The sequence below is a fragment of the Anabrus simplex genome, chromosome 8 (assembly GCF_040414725.1).
Source record: "Anabrus simplex isolate iqAnaSimp1 chromosome 8, ASM4041472v1, whole genome shotgun sequence".
NCBI classification, from domain to species: domain Eukaryota; kingdom Metazoa; phylum Arthropoda; class Insecta; order Orthoptera; family Tettigoniidae; genus Anabrus; species Anabrus simplex.
The window spans coordinates 211251805-211268535 of record NC_090272.1 but is presented as its reverse complement, the minus strand read 5'-3'; the positions used below and the strand labels follow the sequence as shown (position 1 = coordinate 211268535).

Genomic DNA, 16731 nt, shown 5'->3' with positions numbered 1-16731 from the left:
TTACTCGTGGCTTGTGGTTTCCAATCGAGATTTAGATAATAGTATATTAAATGGTAGAGAGTGGAGGTAGAATAAATATGGAAAGGCAAAAGGGGTTCAGGAATTTCCATTCCCTTATTTGAATAAAGTTTTGAATTAGTTATCTTGAAAATAATTAAAATACAAATGAGACGTACAAACTTTGCTTGGGAGCAATCATTTTGAAAGTTGGTTTATCCACTTGATGTATCTGCTATAAAACACAAAATGGAGTAATATCTTTCTCCTTGCAAACTTTGGTATCATTCCATAACCATGTGAAGAAAAAGTCAGTGATTTCCTAAAGAGTGGCATTCTGTGAGGTAATTGTAATTTTACTGATTACTTCTCAAAAAAGTAATTGGTAATTGAGTAAAATATTTCTCTGGTATCTGTAATTCATTTTGATTACTTTTTCCTTGTACTTTTCCCATCACTGATAATTAATCAGTGGTCATTATATGTACTGCAGTAAAACATGTAGAGAATTTGACTTGAACCTTTAAAATTGTTTTTCTTGAGATAAGGACTTGGTCAGTTATGCAGTTTCTTTTGGGCACAGTGGTAATTCTCTCAGTGTTTCATTTCATCAAATGTTGGAAATATAATTAAAACTCAAGGAAGAAAATGGAATAGGTACATTTAATTTTAATACCATGCAGCAATATTTAAGAAAACTATCCTTTTAAATGGGACCAATAAAATTGTGAAGTTTCTATGAAATTTAAGTCCTTTGTAATAAAAATACCTGTATATTTTGTTAATATTAAAGAAACTGCTGAGTTTGGCTTTTAAAAATGTATCTGTTCTTTTTTTCACTACAGATCCGCACCATGGAAAGACATCCGAATGATTATTGTTGTTTGGTTGAACCTCTGAAAGAAATAACTAAGTCAAGTATCTCTCTGAGGAAGGATGAAACTAAGGAATACAACATGTATTTAAAAGAGGTATGAGGAATCATCGGTATTAAAAATATGATTGCCCTTGCGCGAGACATTGTTAGTGTTTGTTAATCACAGTGTATAGATGACAGCAGGGCCAGTAGCACAGAGTAGAGATGAGTAGACCTCGGATTATTAGGTGCAAAATATTTTATTTTAGGTGCCTAAAATAGACTTAAATATAAAAAAGTAGATTCTAAAAATATACTTTAGGCAACTTCAGTTTTACGTATTTTAATATGCATTTATCAATTAAAAACAGGTGTATGCATAAGGGTTTTCCGATTTCGCTAAGAGATGGCACCAGCAAACAGTACGCAGTGTATGAATTTGACACATCCGTCTGACATTAACCTACCAACACACACAAGTTGAGTACGCCAAATACTAGCGCCTGTGTTGTATCGTTCAGTGATCATGTCGATGTTTGTGCCTGAAAAAGAACATCTGCAGCAGTTATTGCTTTATTTAATCAAAAGGAAAAAGCTATGGAAAGTCATTGTTTGTTGGTAGAAACATATGCTGAACACGCTCCATCAATCAGAACATGTGAGACAATTTAAACATGGTGATTTCAATGTGAAGGACAGTGCATGCTCTTGAAGCCCGGTAAAACCATTAATGCACAACGCTATTGCCAACAAAGGATTAATTTAACTCACACACTGATGGAAAGACGACCAGAATGGACAGAAAGACATGGCAAAGTGATTTTGTTACACGACAGTGCGCTGTCTCACACAGCGAAACCAGTAAAAGACACCTTGAAATTGAAATTGCTTGGATGGGACATCCTTCTGCACCCGCCATACTCTCACACTCTGGCACCATCTGACTATCTCCTCTTTGCATCAATGGAGCATGCGCTCGCAGAGCAGCACTTCAGCAATTTCAAGGAAGTTGGAAAATGGCTTGATGAATGGTTTGCCACAAAAGACAAGCAGTTTTTCTGGCATGGTATTTGTAACTTACCTGAAAGATGGGCAAAGTGTGTAGAAGCTGATGGCCAATATTTTGAATAAACAAAAATGTATTTTCCTTGAAAATTACCCGTTTCCTTTACCACAAAAACCGGCAAAAACTTATGCATACACCTGGTATAAGGGGTGATCGAAAAGTTTCCGTTCAACTGTCGTACAGTCCTGAATCGGGATGCCAGTTAGGCAAAATAACCATGAGCATTGAGGCAGTCATCCCACCGACGCACCAAGTTGAAGATCCCCCTGTAGTAAAACACCATGTCCTGCGATGTGAAGAAGTCCGTAACCACCTTCTGCACGTCCTCGTCCAACAGGAAGCATCGACCTTTCAAGGCCTTTTTTGAGGGGACCGATGGAGTGATAATCGCATGGGGAGAGATCAGAACTATAGGGCAGGTGCTCAAGAGTGTCTCCACCGCCCACTTGTTGTGGTTCATAATGGATGAAGCTGGCCTCCCAGGTCAAAAAACGTCTTGTGTCAAGCATGCACCTCAGCACAACACGAGTGCCTTACCAATCCCTTTGCCTACATGTCCTTGCTTATATACCTGTATCGAAGTTGTGCTGTGTTGAATGTCTGCTGCAGCAACGCTCTCAAATGGAAACTTTTTGATCACGCCTTATAAAATAACATTTTTGAAATTTTACTACATTGGCAGTACGTTTTTTTTTTTGGGGGGGGGGGGGAATATAAAACAAATTTTACTCACCTCTTTGCTGCGGATGTCATAGGCTATAATTTTACCATCCATTGTGAGATGGGGAAACTCTTTTAACCCCTGTTAAATTTAAGACAACTCGGAAGATGGCACTTTCAGCACGATTCACATTGTGGACAAACGAACACACTGAAATGTTCTCACAGAATGAAATGAAGACTTTTGTTTCCAGCAGGTCAATGGACACACTACCCTGCCTTGTGACATGCAGGCTGTTTACCGCAGGACGTTTTTAAGGACATTTGGGGTGTGTAGTTTACAACTTCCTACATTTAAGATTTTGTTTGAAAAGTATTTCAAGAATGTACTGTTCAAGATACTGATAACGAATCAGGATGTATTTCATTTTCTCTGAATAACTTAAAAGCTTTTTAATCAATTTAGGGAAAAAATAGGAAGTATAAGGCAAATATAGGTATAACGTCAATTTAGGCATTTTTAGGAAATTTTTCAGTTTCTCGGAAATGAAATTCATCAGAACAATGAACCAAAAGACCAGGAAGGATAAGATTAGAAATGAAGCAAACCGGAAGGAGGCTGGCATCAAAATACATCTTACCGAGTTTTTAGGAAGATGCAGGCTACAATAGTTTGGATATGTTATGAGGATGAACGGAACAAGAACGGTTAAGGAATTACTTTGACAGAGAAGTGAAAGGGGAGGGGCCAGGTGGGGAGCCAAGGAGTCAATGGATAGACACAGTGATATCGGAGGTCAGCAAGAGGAATGCCAAGTGGGAGGACGTAGAGGAACAGAAACTATACTTTGACAGGAAGAAGTGGCGAGCGCTTGTACACCATATCTGGGAAACTGGAGCTGGAAAATGATTTCAGTTTCTTGGAATAACTTAAAATCATTTGTAATTGATTTAGGAAAAATATAGGAATTATAGGAATAGCAAATACAGGTCCTAACGTTAATTTAGGCATTTTAAGCACTATAGGACCACCGTTTTTAACCTTATAAATACATGAAACGTGTAAATACTACTTCATTTTAAGTTATCTCTTCATCAACAAAATAGGTTTTTGCCTAAAATCCTAGGTCTACTTAGTCTCATGTTACCGACAGGACAGAACATATGTTAGAGAAGAATTTGTGAGTGCTACAAAGGCAAAAGGCAATAGTGTAAGTTCAGAACTGACGATGTGTTGATTGTTCAGAGGCTAGCAACGTTAAGAGTAAAGTGAGCCACTGTATCACCAAACAATGACGAAATGGCATACTGACCAATTGAACCATCATAGATTTTGTGTAGCTTGTATTTGGTGACAGAGCTGGATGACAGAACACCAGATGTAAACAAGCAGTAGTTCCTGGCACGGCCAAGTGTAGTCGTATTTTGAAAACATAATACTAGTGTTTACCGTAGTTTCACCCCAATAACTGCATACTGTACAAGAAAATGTTTAATAATGTTTTCCATTTCAGGTGATTGAAGATAATATGATTCCTGCCATGATGGAAGCTGACTTACTCTTCAAATGTCTTTACAAGCGTATATTACATTCAGGAAGTTATTATGAGAATCTGAAAATATCAAAACCAAATGAATTTGATCTAAATGTAGAACTAGAGATCCCATCAAATGAAATTGAAGTAAGTAATTTACCTTCTTTGTATCACATATTTGCCAAGACCATCTCTGATGGGATACAGAATGCACTATGCCCCCTGGTATGGGCTAAATCAATTTTGTTACTCCCATTAACTTGTCCTAGTGTCATTATAGGCTTTGATGATATGAAATTGACTGATGTATGAGTATTCCTTTGATGGATGGTGTGATGGTGTTGCTCAGATTGGTGTATGTACATACATTTAATGGGCTTGAGATACTGTTAGGTAACAACACTTTCTGGCTCAGTGAGCAAAGCAGTGGGAAACTACCTCACTCCCTATTTTTCCCTAGTATGCCTCTTCAGTGACACGTAGGCTACCTGTGATAGCAGATGGTGGACCGTTGAGGATTCAGCCTGTCTTCGGGCTGAGGACCAGTGGCGGCGCAGTTGGTGTTTCTGCTCTGTGGTGCCTAGTTCATTGCAGTAAGTGCAATAGACACATCTAAATTCGTATTGCATACGGGAAGTGCCAGCTGAGCTCCTGTGCATCCGTCCTCCAACTCCGCGGAAACACTTTACTCCATGCCCTATCAGTGTGAAGTTCCCGAAAACAGAGGTACATCTTAATTTGTAAGACCCCGATTTCGAGGGACATCGACGATATAAATAACTCTCTTCTGCTTATCGAAAAAAGTTGATCTAGTATCGACACACTCATATTTACAGAGGTTTGGAGACCTGCAAACATCTTTGGGAGTCGGCTTTCTTAATGGAGGGGGAACATCATCTGATAGTACTATAATTCTTGTTTTTATTTTCATGACTACCTAACTCAAAATAATTCACTGTCATTATGGAAAAACATATTCATGATTACTTGTAGGCTTAAGAACTCTCTCATTTGCTTTGTATGAGAGAGAATGTTTTTGGTTGCTGGATAGAATTATGCTTAAGTCCTGGTCATTTGCACAAAAGATAGAAAAATATACATACCCCCAATCTTAAAGTACGTTGTTTGAATCCTTAACATGAACAGTAAATTGATTTTGTGTTACTTAATCACAACCATCCTCTTTTATCACGCATTTCTCCTGTATTTAAGTTATTTGGGCTTTCTTTCTACTGAACAGAAGCATCACTACTCTAACATCTGAGAATGTTGACATGTAAGAATTATAAACCATATCAATACCACACAGTTTTAAAAGTTCTCTGTTTACACTGATGAGTGCAGTGGATGGAACTTTTTGCAAAACAGCTGAGATTTCAACATGCTCACTCACTGCAGTGATTTTCTCACAGATGGTGGCGCTGGTACTACCTCTAGTGTAATATAACTCTGTGGTCACGGGAATAGGCCAGCCATACTGCAAGGCGTGTAGTTCATACAGAACCTTATGGACAACTCTTAGCCACCTATCGGAAGAAAGCTGTAGTTAAGTGTGCTCTCCTAATGTTCAGTCACAGATCTGAACAGGGTTGCCAGATCACCAGTATCTGAATGGGTATCGATCTTTGGCTCGATATCAACACTCGGATGAAGGATGGGATCACTAATCGCTGTATATTATATCTTTCATTCTAGTGATTCTGCAGCTCTGCAGATCATATTATAGAGCTGCGTCTGCTGAGGACTCGTCATATGTACAAATTTAGTGTGCTAACTTGACCACTGCAACTTTTTAAAATGATGACAGACGTTGAATACAGTAAAAGCTGTCCTTCAGGACTGAACGATTGCTGGTTATTGCAATTTTCTGGATATTACAACTCTGTTTCACCATCGCTTTTGTAATACCTATACTATATCTGCACTATGTCTTCTGGTATGGGCTAGAACAAATTTGTTACTTTCATTGACCTGTCTCATTCTCATAATTGGCTTTGACAATGTGAAAGTGACCAAGGTATGTGTGATGCTAGCAATACCACTCCTTATGCAGCCAGTCCCTGTTATGAATGGTGTGAAAATGTCACTCATAGGATCGGTTGGTGCATGCATTTCAGTGGGCTTGGCAGACTGATATGTAATAGCAACTTCTGGCTCAGCGAGGAAAGCAACAGGAAACTACTTCATTCCTCATTTCCCTAGTATGCCTCTTCAGTGACACCTAGGCTATCTATGACAGCTGTTGGTGGAACTGTGGAGGATCAAACCAGCCTTCGGGCTGAATACCCAACAAACATACATACATGTGTATGTGATTGGTGGGGTATTAGTAAACGATGTTATATGTTGGAATTATATAAGTTTTAAAGCATATTACTTCATCACCATCATCATTGTCATCCATTCCCTGCTCCAGGTCCTCCCTGGATAGGGTAGTGTGTAAGGAGCAGTCAAATGAAAACCGAACACCTGCTACAACGTGACCATGGAATGGTTTGATACAAAAGTAATTACCAAAAGCGTTAATACATTTGTCCCACTGAGATGGTGGTGGTGGTGGTGGTGATTATTGTTTTAAGAGGAAGTACAACTAGGCAACTATCCTCTATATAACACTAATCAGAGGGAAAAATGGAAGGGATCCGACACTTCAAAAAATGAAGATATCGGCCAAAAGAAGACAAGGGCCACGAAGAGCGTGAAAATGAAAGACTCCCTAGCCCTCGCAAACCTGATAGCGTCGGGGTCAGAAAAGAACAAGAGTGGACCAAGGGAGATCGGATAGGAAAGGTAAAAGTGAGGAGCCTGGCACAAGTAAGCGGAAGCAATGCCAGGACTCAGCTGAGGGCTCATGGTTGCCAGCCCACGCTCCAAAGTTCAGAGCCCCTGAGGACCCTTGTAGTCGCCTCTTATGACCGGCAGGGGATACCATGGGTGTTATTCTACTGCCCCCACCCACAGGGGGATGTCCCACTGAGAGACGAGACGATCAATTCCAGTTTTGTAGAAAGAGGTAGGTCGCTGACAGATCCACAACTGCACCATTCTTGCACTTCCTTGTTTTGTCAGGTCACCAAAAATGTGAAAATCACAAGGTAAAAGATCCAGGATGTACAGAGGATGTTGAAGTGTTTCCCAACCAAATGGCTGAAGCATAGCCTTCGTCAGATTGGAAGTGTGGGGGCGACCATTATCATGCAACAGGATTGACTCCGTCCAGCAGCATTCCAGGGCATTTTGACTTCATGGCACGCCACAGTTTGTGCAAAATGTCTTCATAGCGCTGCGCATTGATTGTGGTTCCATGCTCGAGGAAGTCGACAAGCAGAGGGCTGAACCGACCCCCTCCCTCGCTAAAGATAAACAACGAAAAACATAATACACGATGGGAGATTCGAGGGCATGGATCCTGACCAGGAGAGGCAGATAACAGCCCCGAACTAGAGATGGCCCTCATTAATGATGCATGACAAGGAAGTAACTAACTAATAGCAATGAAAATCCAATAAAATTGAATAGAGGGTTTAGTTATATAAACAGATCGGAAGAAAAAATAAAACGAAGCCATCAATCAAAATTAAACAATAATGCATACATACTCTTGTCCTTCAGGTTTGTGGGAGGATGTAATGCAAGCCTGCAAGCACAGCATATCTCAAACATGAATATAAATAATACCTTACGACGTGCTCACCGTTTGAATGATAGTTTCACAACATATTTAAATATCTTGAAAAGAAAACAAACCACACGGATATTGTTTAGTCGTTTCTTTCTATGAGGTAAATTACATTTTTATTTCCAAGCATTAATCAAGCCTCCATCATCATCATGACAACAATATCCATTACTAAGATAAAGTATTACAAAGCATCATGGAGTAGAGCAAATGCGGATATAAAGGAAGTATGCAGTCATCGGGATGCCCCAGAATGGAACATCTCTGCACCAAAGAATACTATGTAAGGCAAAGAGAATCAGGTGTGAGCATCACCCTTATTTAAAATAAACAATAATGGCGGCCACGTGAACTAGCAAAAACGGTCAATATATAGACCAAGGGAAATTAATAAACATCGTACTCGAAGCGAAAACCAAGTTCGAAAGGATTAAATAAAAGAAATATTAATTAACTGACCAATACGACATCTTTTTACTCCTCGCTCGTGCTCACACACACACACACAAACACCCAACTATTACCGGTATCGGGTAACAGTGGGGTCAATAAACTCATTCAAAAACAGATCCCAAAAGCATGTAATATGACTCACCTGGTCATAAGTAAAGGTTTCATATAGCACGGAGTAATGTGCACAATGCAAATATTTCATAAACAGGATGATATGGACCCATGGTTCACGTATAAATCCACCAACTTACGCATTGGGTACGACTCGAATGCATCTCCGTGTCGAGACCCACAGCACACTTGCATTTGGCGGCAAAATACATCACAATACCGTGCACATAATCAGAATTTTTCGCAGAGACCCTGTTACCACATTACCACCATCACAATAATATCATCAAGCACACAGCCCATTCATATCATGGAGCAAAAAGGCGTATACCAATCAGTTACAATTTAAGGCACACGAAATAGCCACGAGATAAACATAAAATAAAAGTGAAAGTACAGGCAGAGTTTAAACCTAATGAAAACCCAACGGTAATTGAGAAATGCCACACCGATCAGAGACGACTCCATCTTTGTATTCCTCACGTCATCACCACAATAAATATAGCAAGTCAAGGAGATAAAGTCAAAGACTCGTCGAAAGAAGGACCATCTGTGTTCAGAGCAGGGTGCTGCCCTCTGCGGTACAGTTTGGGAAATAGTTAAGTCAGTCAATCAAGAGCTGATACAAACTCTTAGCAATTACGGGAAAGGTTACATATTATGAACATGCTAAATGAGCATGTTTCAGGGCTCCTGCAGTCAAAGAAGTAGGTCATCATGACTTTACCGGAACTTGTGTGAACAGGTTTGATTTCTTTGGCAGGGGAAAATTGCAATGTTTCCATTGTTGCGTACCTGCCAACTTTCCCGATTTAGGCGGGAGACTCACAATGCTCTAATATCACAGAGTCGGAAGAAAACTAAATGTGAAGGCCTGCAATAAAGAAAGCTCATAAAATTGATCAACAATAACATTACATTGACCATTGTTTGTTGTGATGTACTTTGTGTATTCTGCTGCCATTTATCTCCGATAAATGGGATTACTGCTGCGTAGGTGCGTATCGAGTATTGAATATTGGCGGGAAGTAGCTGGGGAGTTAGAGATCTCTCTTCTTTAGCATGCCATTCCTCTGGTTCATAAATTTTCTAATACTACTGGTACGTAACACACTGGATCATCATCGTATTCCAGCTATTCGATCCCTACTCTGAGGCAGTGATTGGAATGAGCAGTGTGCACACTTAAATGGAATAATTACACAGAAGTGTTTGCGGCCTGATCATTCTAGCTCTGGAACTTTGAACTGTTACATCAACATCGTAGTACTTTTCGTTAAAAGTGAGAAAATGTGCTGTTTTTCACTTTATCAAATATTTCATATGACAGCATTGCTTTTAATCATGACATTCATACTGATATCATTGTAATGACCTATGTTGACTGTTGACTTCAGTTGGGAAAACTATAAGGACAGTCTTTCTAAGAATGCTGTAGCGAAGCACGGGTACATCAGCTAGTTATTTGATACAAACAGCATTGCGCTTCACATAATCACACGGGCGCTTGATGCAATATATTAATCTATGCATTTGCTAAGTAATGGCATGACTGATTCACACATGTGGAGCATGAATTCATACTATTTTCAGAAGGCTTGTCAGACACCGATCATCTCATTCACATACTTCCTGTGAGGGAATAGAGATGTGTAATTTTTAGCCTTGTAGCTTCATATAGCAACAGTCGGGCTTTGAGACAATAAGTGTTATAAATATATCATAGTACTGTATTGTGCAAGACATGTAGAATAAGCAGTTTTGACCAATTGTATCTCCTGATTTTTCCTGATTTTTCCTGATTTTTCCTGATTTTTTCCTGATTTTCATGTCAAAATCTCATGATTTTTGGTTTTGTAAAGTTGTCAGGTATGTGTTGGCTTTGCTGTTTGCTCTCGGGCTCGAAATGCTGGCACCACATTTCGTCCCCTGTGCTGGTATGAGACAGAAATACCTACCGCCGTTTTCGCCAACCTTCATCCTAATATGCTGACGCCTGTCAAAAATGACGACCCGTTTGTTTTGACACTTTGTAAAAATCTTTTACATTTTATCATCACTAGTGAGCTGGAATAGATGCTCCATTTATTTTGATATGATTTCGCATTTCGAAACAACGCCGTGAGCAATACCGAGGCGATATATCGAGTTTTATTGTTCGTTTTGATTGCCATTTCTCGATTAATAATTGAAGTACTGAGCCCTGGTTGAAAATAGACTTGGTTTTTAATTTAATTTTCTGTTATAAGAGTGGTTTCAAAAATGGAAGATAATAATAATAATAATATTTCGTCAAAGAAGAGAGGATCCAAATTTTCTGAAGACGAGAAAAGTTTGTTCGTGAATCTTGTTGCTGAAAGAGACAATCAAAAACAAGAAAACCGAAGGCATAACGTTGCATGATAAAGAGGAAGCATGGATAGAACTTGCAAATTGTTTTAATTCTCATGAATTTGCTTGTAAAAGCTCAGTGAAACAATTGAAAATGTTTTATGGCAACTTCAAAAGAAGGGCTAAGCAAAAAAGATGCCAGGATAAGGTGAATATGTTTAAAAACTGGAGGTGGAGTTGCGGTGACCCTTTCACTAGACCAAACATCACAGTTGCTAGAAATAATCAGGGACCAAGTAGAGTCTCTTCCCAACAACTTGGATAGCGATTCTGCATACATAGGCCTAACCACATCCAGTTGCAACACTATTGAACCATGCAATGTACTGGTGACATTTGAAGAAGAACCAAGTACAGAGATCCTTATCCCTTCCAGTGAAGAAACGGTCGCAAATACAATCCATGACCTTCCGCTATTAACTAGCGGTAGCAAGATATCGTGGGCATCAAGAAACCAGCCTTCTTTTAAGGGGACAAAGAAAACAGAAGCATTGAAAGCCCATGAAAAAGTTATTGAATTGTCAGGAGCAAGAAGGAATCTTTGCAAGCAAGAATTAGACATGCTGCAATTAAGGTATAACAAAGAACTAGCCTTGATACACATGAAATAAGAAACTGAAAAAATTAAGTAAGAAAATGAAAAATTGAGAAGTGCAGTGCAGTGCCATTCTCTTTGGTGCTAGAGGTAAAACTTACCTTTTATTTGAAGAAACAATAGACTACATTTAATGCTGTCGCAAGGTTCCTTTTGAAATATAGTGAAAACATATCTGTAACCACTTTTAATTTATATGGTATTTCACACTTCTACAAATTTATTAACCTATAAACGTACATAACATTAACCTGTGACCTATTAGTAACAAGCACACAGTCACAGTAAATATTGCCTATTGTGTGCTATAGAAAACAAAGCGGTGTCTCAATGGAAATGATTTTCAACAATTCTTTTCCGATTAACAACTGGAGGACCATCTTGATCAGCTAAGTCAGGTACATTAATTTCCCCGAAGACTAAATGATTCCTGTTAAGTAGTCTTTTTTCTTGTAGGTAGTGATGGAGTTCTTCATCTTCCGGGGGGGTCATCTTCCTTTGTTTGCATAGCAATATTATGTAGCACAGCGGTAGCCACAACAGTGTTTCTTGTTTTAATATGGGCTCTGTTGTAGTTTTCCTCGCCTTGATTTCGTGGATTTAAGATTGGCGCAAGAAGAAAACGTGTAAGTCAATATCCATTATCCCCTAGGAGATGTCCTTGGATTCTTCCCGTCTCAAATTTCATTCTTATTTCAGAATTATCAAAAATAAAACTGTCATGAACCGATGAAGGCCATCTAGCAACAATATTCCTTATTAGTAAATTAGCACCGAGCTCGATAGCTGCAGTCGCTTAAATACGGCCAGTATCCAGTACAAGTCACTAATCTCATTTTGTTCCATATTGAAGATACAATAAGTAAAATTCTTTCTTGAATGAAATTACCGTGTCCACCTATTCAATTTTACTTACAGTATCCAGTAATTGGGAGATAGTAGGTTCGAGCACCACTGTCGGCAGGCCTGAAGATGGTTTTCCGTGGTTTCCTATTTTCACACCAGGCAAATGCCGGGGCTGTACCTTAATTAAGGCCACAGTCTCTTTTCTGCATTATTAGAATTTGTTTCAATGATAGAATTAGAATTCTTTATTCATGCTATTCTATTTTTAATATGACAAAACTGAGTCCTTTCATTCCATTTTTCAGAATTTTGAGAAAATTTACTAAAATGCCACTAAAACAAAAAACAATCAAGACTCGCATAGCAATGAACATCATGCATCATGCTAATAAATAGTCTTTTCTCTAAGCAAATAGAAATAGTTGGATCAAATTTTTAGACATAGGTATCTAGAAAATAGAGCATAAACAGTAATTACTGAAATTACAAGTAAATGAAATAAGAAAAATGTAAATAAAAACAACCAAAAATAATGAAGACAAATTTTATTAAAATATGCATAAAGTAGAATTAATTAAAAATCACCTATTATTGAGATGTAGCAGTGCATGCTGAGTATCAACTAGTATTATACTAAACCGTAATAATCACAAAATATTGATTAACACGCCTCACGAGCAATAGTAACATAACTGGTGTCATACGTCTGCCAGACGGCGCAGTGATGTTGCCGCACTTTTACTGAAGTTCAGATAGAGTGAACGGTACACCACCTTCACTGCTTGGAGCCAACATTCCAACTTAAAGGTACACAACGGAAGAAAGAAGTATGACCCAGCAAGGAGAGGGAATGGCTGCCAGAAAGTTTGGCAGCCGTCTCACAGATATATGACACCACCGTCTCACAGATATATGACACCAGTTGAGGGTTAGTAATGCCATGGGGTTGTATTGATTTCAGCTCTCATGCCATTCATACCAGAACCATAGTTAACCAATTGTGTCCCAAACACCATTCAAGAAATCAATCCTTGAACTTTGGTTGCTGCAGATGTTGTATATATAATGTGTTATGTTACAGATTCTTTCCACAAGGAACCATGGATTTGTCCATGTGAAAGTTAATCAGTTTGATCAGAATAAGCTGAGAGTATTATCACAGTCTGCAGCTGAGGGAACAGAACAGAGCTCTTCATTCTATGCCCATCAATTGTAAGAATTGAATTTATGTTCATATTACTTCTTACTGACCTGTAGCTGTAATAGCAAATGTCGAACATACGGCATATCCATGCATTTGCGTACCAGATATGATGTGTGTGTGTATGTGTGTGCGTGTGCGTGTGTGTGTGTGTGTGTGTGTGTGAGAGAGAGAGAGAGAGAAAGATATATATATATGACAATGATCTTAAAAACTCAAACCATTCTTCCTGCCTTGAAGCAATATCCTTTCAGGGGCTTTGATCGTAGAAATCAAAATTAAGTTGCCAGGGCAGAGCTGTTATAGGGGCAGTTTGGAGTTACGGGATCCCTTGTGGTCTGATAACAGTAGTAACAGTAAAAAGGAAAAGGGTTCCTACTCACTGCACAGGATTTCCTCAGATTAGTATGACCTTTTTTAAAAATGTAATTAAAGGTATGTAGTAATAATACACTTCGTCACACTTTCAGAGACAATTTGACTTGTGTTGGCAGAGCATATAAATGCATATATAAAATATATGATAAAATCTGAGACCTGTTTTGCTCTTGTTTAAAGCAATCTCTCACTTCTATTCTACTGACTTAGATAGCATGAAATTGAAATGGTTCAGCACTTCAGATACCTCGGAAGTGTTCCGTTGGCTGACAACGGAGTTACGAATGAAATTAGCGGCAGGTTAAAGCAGCTGCAGCCTTTTTCGGTTCTGTTTTCCAACTACAATGGGACAAGGGCTTTCCTTAAAATGCAAAATGACGCTTTGTAAGACCTACTTGCTACTCATTCTGACTTATGGACTGGAAGATACAAGACTGACCAGGAGGGATAGCAGTTGAACAGAAACGATGTTCCTTAGGACGATCATACAGAAGACCAGGAAGGTCATAATCAGAAACGAATCAGTCTACCAATTAGGGCTGCAACAAAGTGTGTTTGATATTCTCAAACAGAAGTGCTCACACTGGGCATTCCGTCCCATGGGCGCCCAGGACTGTAAGTATGGCTGGCAGGCAATGAGCATATGCTATTCAACCACAGTACGTAGTGGCTACGTCACAATCAATCAACCAATCAATCAATCAATCAATCAATCAATACCGATCTGCATTTAGGGCAGTGGCCCAAGTGGCAGATTCCCTATCTGCTGTTTTCCTAGCCTTTTCTTAAATCATTTCAAAGAAATTGGAAACTTATTGAACATCACTCTTGGTAAGTTATTCCAATCCCTAACTCCCCTTCCTATAAATGAATATTTGCCCCAATTTGTCCTCTTGAATTCCAACTTTTTCTTCATACTGTGACTTTCCTACTTTTAAAGACACCACTCAAACTTATTCTTCTACTAATGTCATTCCATGCCATCTCTCCGCTGACAGCTCGGAACGTACCACTTATAAATGGTCCGATATATTCCCATAGGGAATCAACATCTATATCACATACCACTTAGTCGAGCAGCTTGTCTTCTTTCTCCCAATTCTTTCCAGACCAAACTTTGCAACATTTTTGTAACGCTATTCTTTTATCAGAAATCACCCAGAACAAATCGAGCTGCTTTTCTTTGGATATTTTCCAGTTCCTGAATTAAGTAATCCTGGTAGGGGTCCCATACACTGGAACCATACTCTAGTTGGGGTCTCACCAGAGACAAATAAGCTCTCTCCTTTACATCTTTACTACAACCCCTAAATACTCTCATAACCATGTACAGAGATCTGTACCCTTTATTTACAATCATATTTATGTGATTACCCCAATGAAGATCTTTCCTTATATTAATACCTAGCTTATTTACAATGATCCCCAAAGGGAACCTTCACTCCATCAATGCAGTAATTAAAACTGAGAGGACTTTTCCTATTTGTGAAACTCACAACCTGACTTTTAACCCCATTTATCAACACACCATTGCCTGCTCTCCATCTCACAACATTATCGACGTCACGTTGCAGTTGTTCACAATCTTGTAACTTATTTATTACTCTATACAGAATAACATCATCTGCAAAAAGCCTTACCTCTGATTCCACTTCTTTACACATATCATTTATATATATAAGAAAACATAAAGGTCCGATAATACTGCCCTGAGGAATTCCCCTCTTAATTATTTCAGGGTCAGATAAAGCTTCGCCTACTCTAATTCTCTGAGATCGATTTTCTAGAAATATAGCAACCCATTCAATCACTCTTTTGTCTAGTCCAACTGCACTCATTTTTGCCAGTAGTCTCCCACGATCCACCCTATCAAATGCCTTAGACAGGTCAATCGCGATACAGTCCATTTGACCTCCTGAATCCAGGATATCTGCTTTATCTTGCTGGAATCCTACAAGTTGAGCTTCAGTGGAATAACCTTTCCTAAAACCGAACTGCCTTCTATTGAACCAGTTATTAATTTCACAAACATGTCACAGGCCGTGAAGGTTGGGCGAAGTTCTCCCAATCACTCGATCACTGCTGCGATACCCGAGTTTGAAATGGAGACAGAAAATAATTAAGGAAGGAGGGCAGAAATCTGTCATTTTCAATTTATGTTGTAAGAAATAAGTTATTTATGTTCATTGCAGTTTATGTATTTTGACTGAATACAATACAGTTAGGCCTACAACCTCAAATGTGGCTTGTGATTGTTTGGGTTTAAATTATCTGATAAATTTATCAACAATCCAGTCATGCTTACCGGAAATAAAATCAGTGAGGTTATTTATTTGAAGACATACTGTAAATCTATCTGGTAGATACATTTACATTGTTGTACTTTAATCTTGGATAGTAAATACCCATGTCCCCACTCGTGATGAAACTCCCTCTCACCATTTGGAGGATGCCTGTTAAATATTAAATACTATTTTCAGAAATTCAGTGAAGAGGGAAAGTCACACAACACTACACCACTGTGCGAAATCATTGTTGCATTATGTAATTATATTACCTTTTGCTTAATGAATAACAGGAATTTTACTTTTTTTAAAAAATGGAAATACTGTCATTCTCACCGAAGGAATTGTAAATCTTAGCTTGTATCTTTGTAGAGTGTAACACAAAAACTATAACGTGTCAGATTTCTTTGAATGAATAAATATAAGAAAATAAAACTGCCTCTTTATATTGAGTGCAGTATAAATCAAACCAGAATATCTTGAAAAGGTCAGATTTTTGTTGTGATTATAGAGTTTTATTTTAAATAATGTACCCCAATCAGCACTGAGTAGTGGAGGAGAGCTTCATAATCACAATCGAATATCAATGTGCCCTCGCTTCCCTGCAGAGTGTGTTTGCTCTCTCGCTTCACTGTGACGTATACTTGCTATGTATGCTGCCCGCATCTACGTCATGCC

The 16731-nt window shown here is 38.7% G+C and overlaps 1 protein-coding gene across 6 annotated transcripts in view; it reads left to right on the top strand.

The window, feature by feature from the left end:
• LOC136878987 (cyclic GMP-AMP synthase-like receptor) overlaps positions 1–16731 on the top strand; it is a 121109-nt gene that overhangs the window by 16129 nt on the left and 88249 nt on the right. For all 6 annotated transcript variants that reach the window (XM_067152651.2, XM_067152649.2, XM_067152650.2 and 3 more), the window contains 3 exons: positions 843–968; positions 4094–4261; positions 13271–13401. In XM_067152651.2, coding sequence (XP_067008752.2) covers positions 852–968; positions 4094–4261; positions 13271–13401 — 416 coding nt within the window. In that variant the 5' untranslated portion in view covers positions 843–851. The remainder of the gene's footprint in view (positions 1–842; positions 969–4093; positions 4262–13270; positions 13402–16731) is intronic.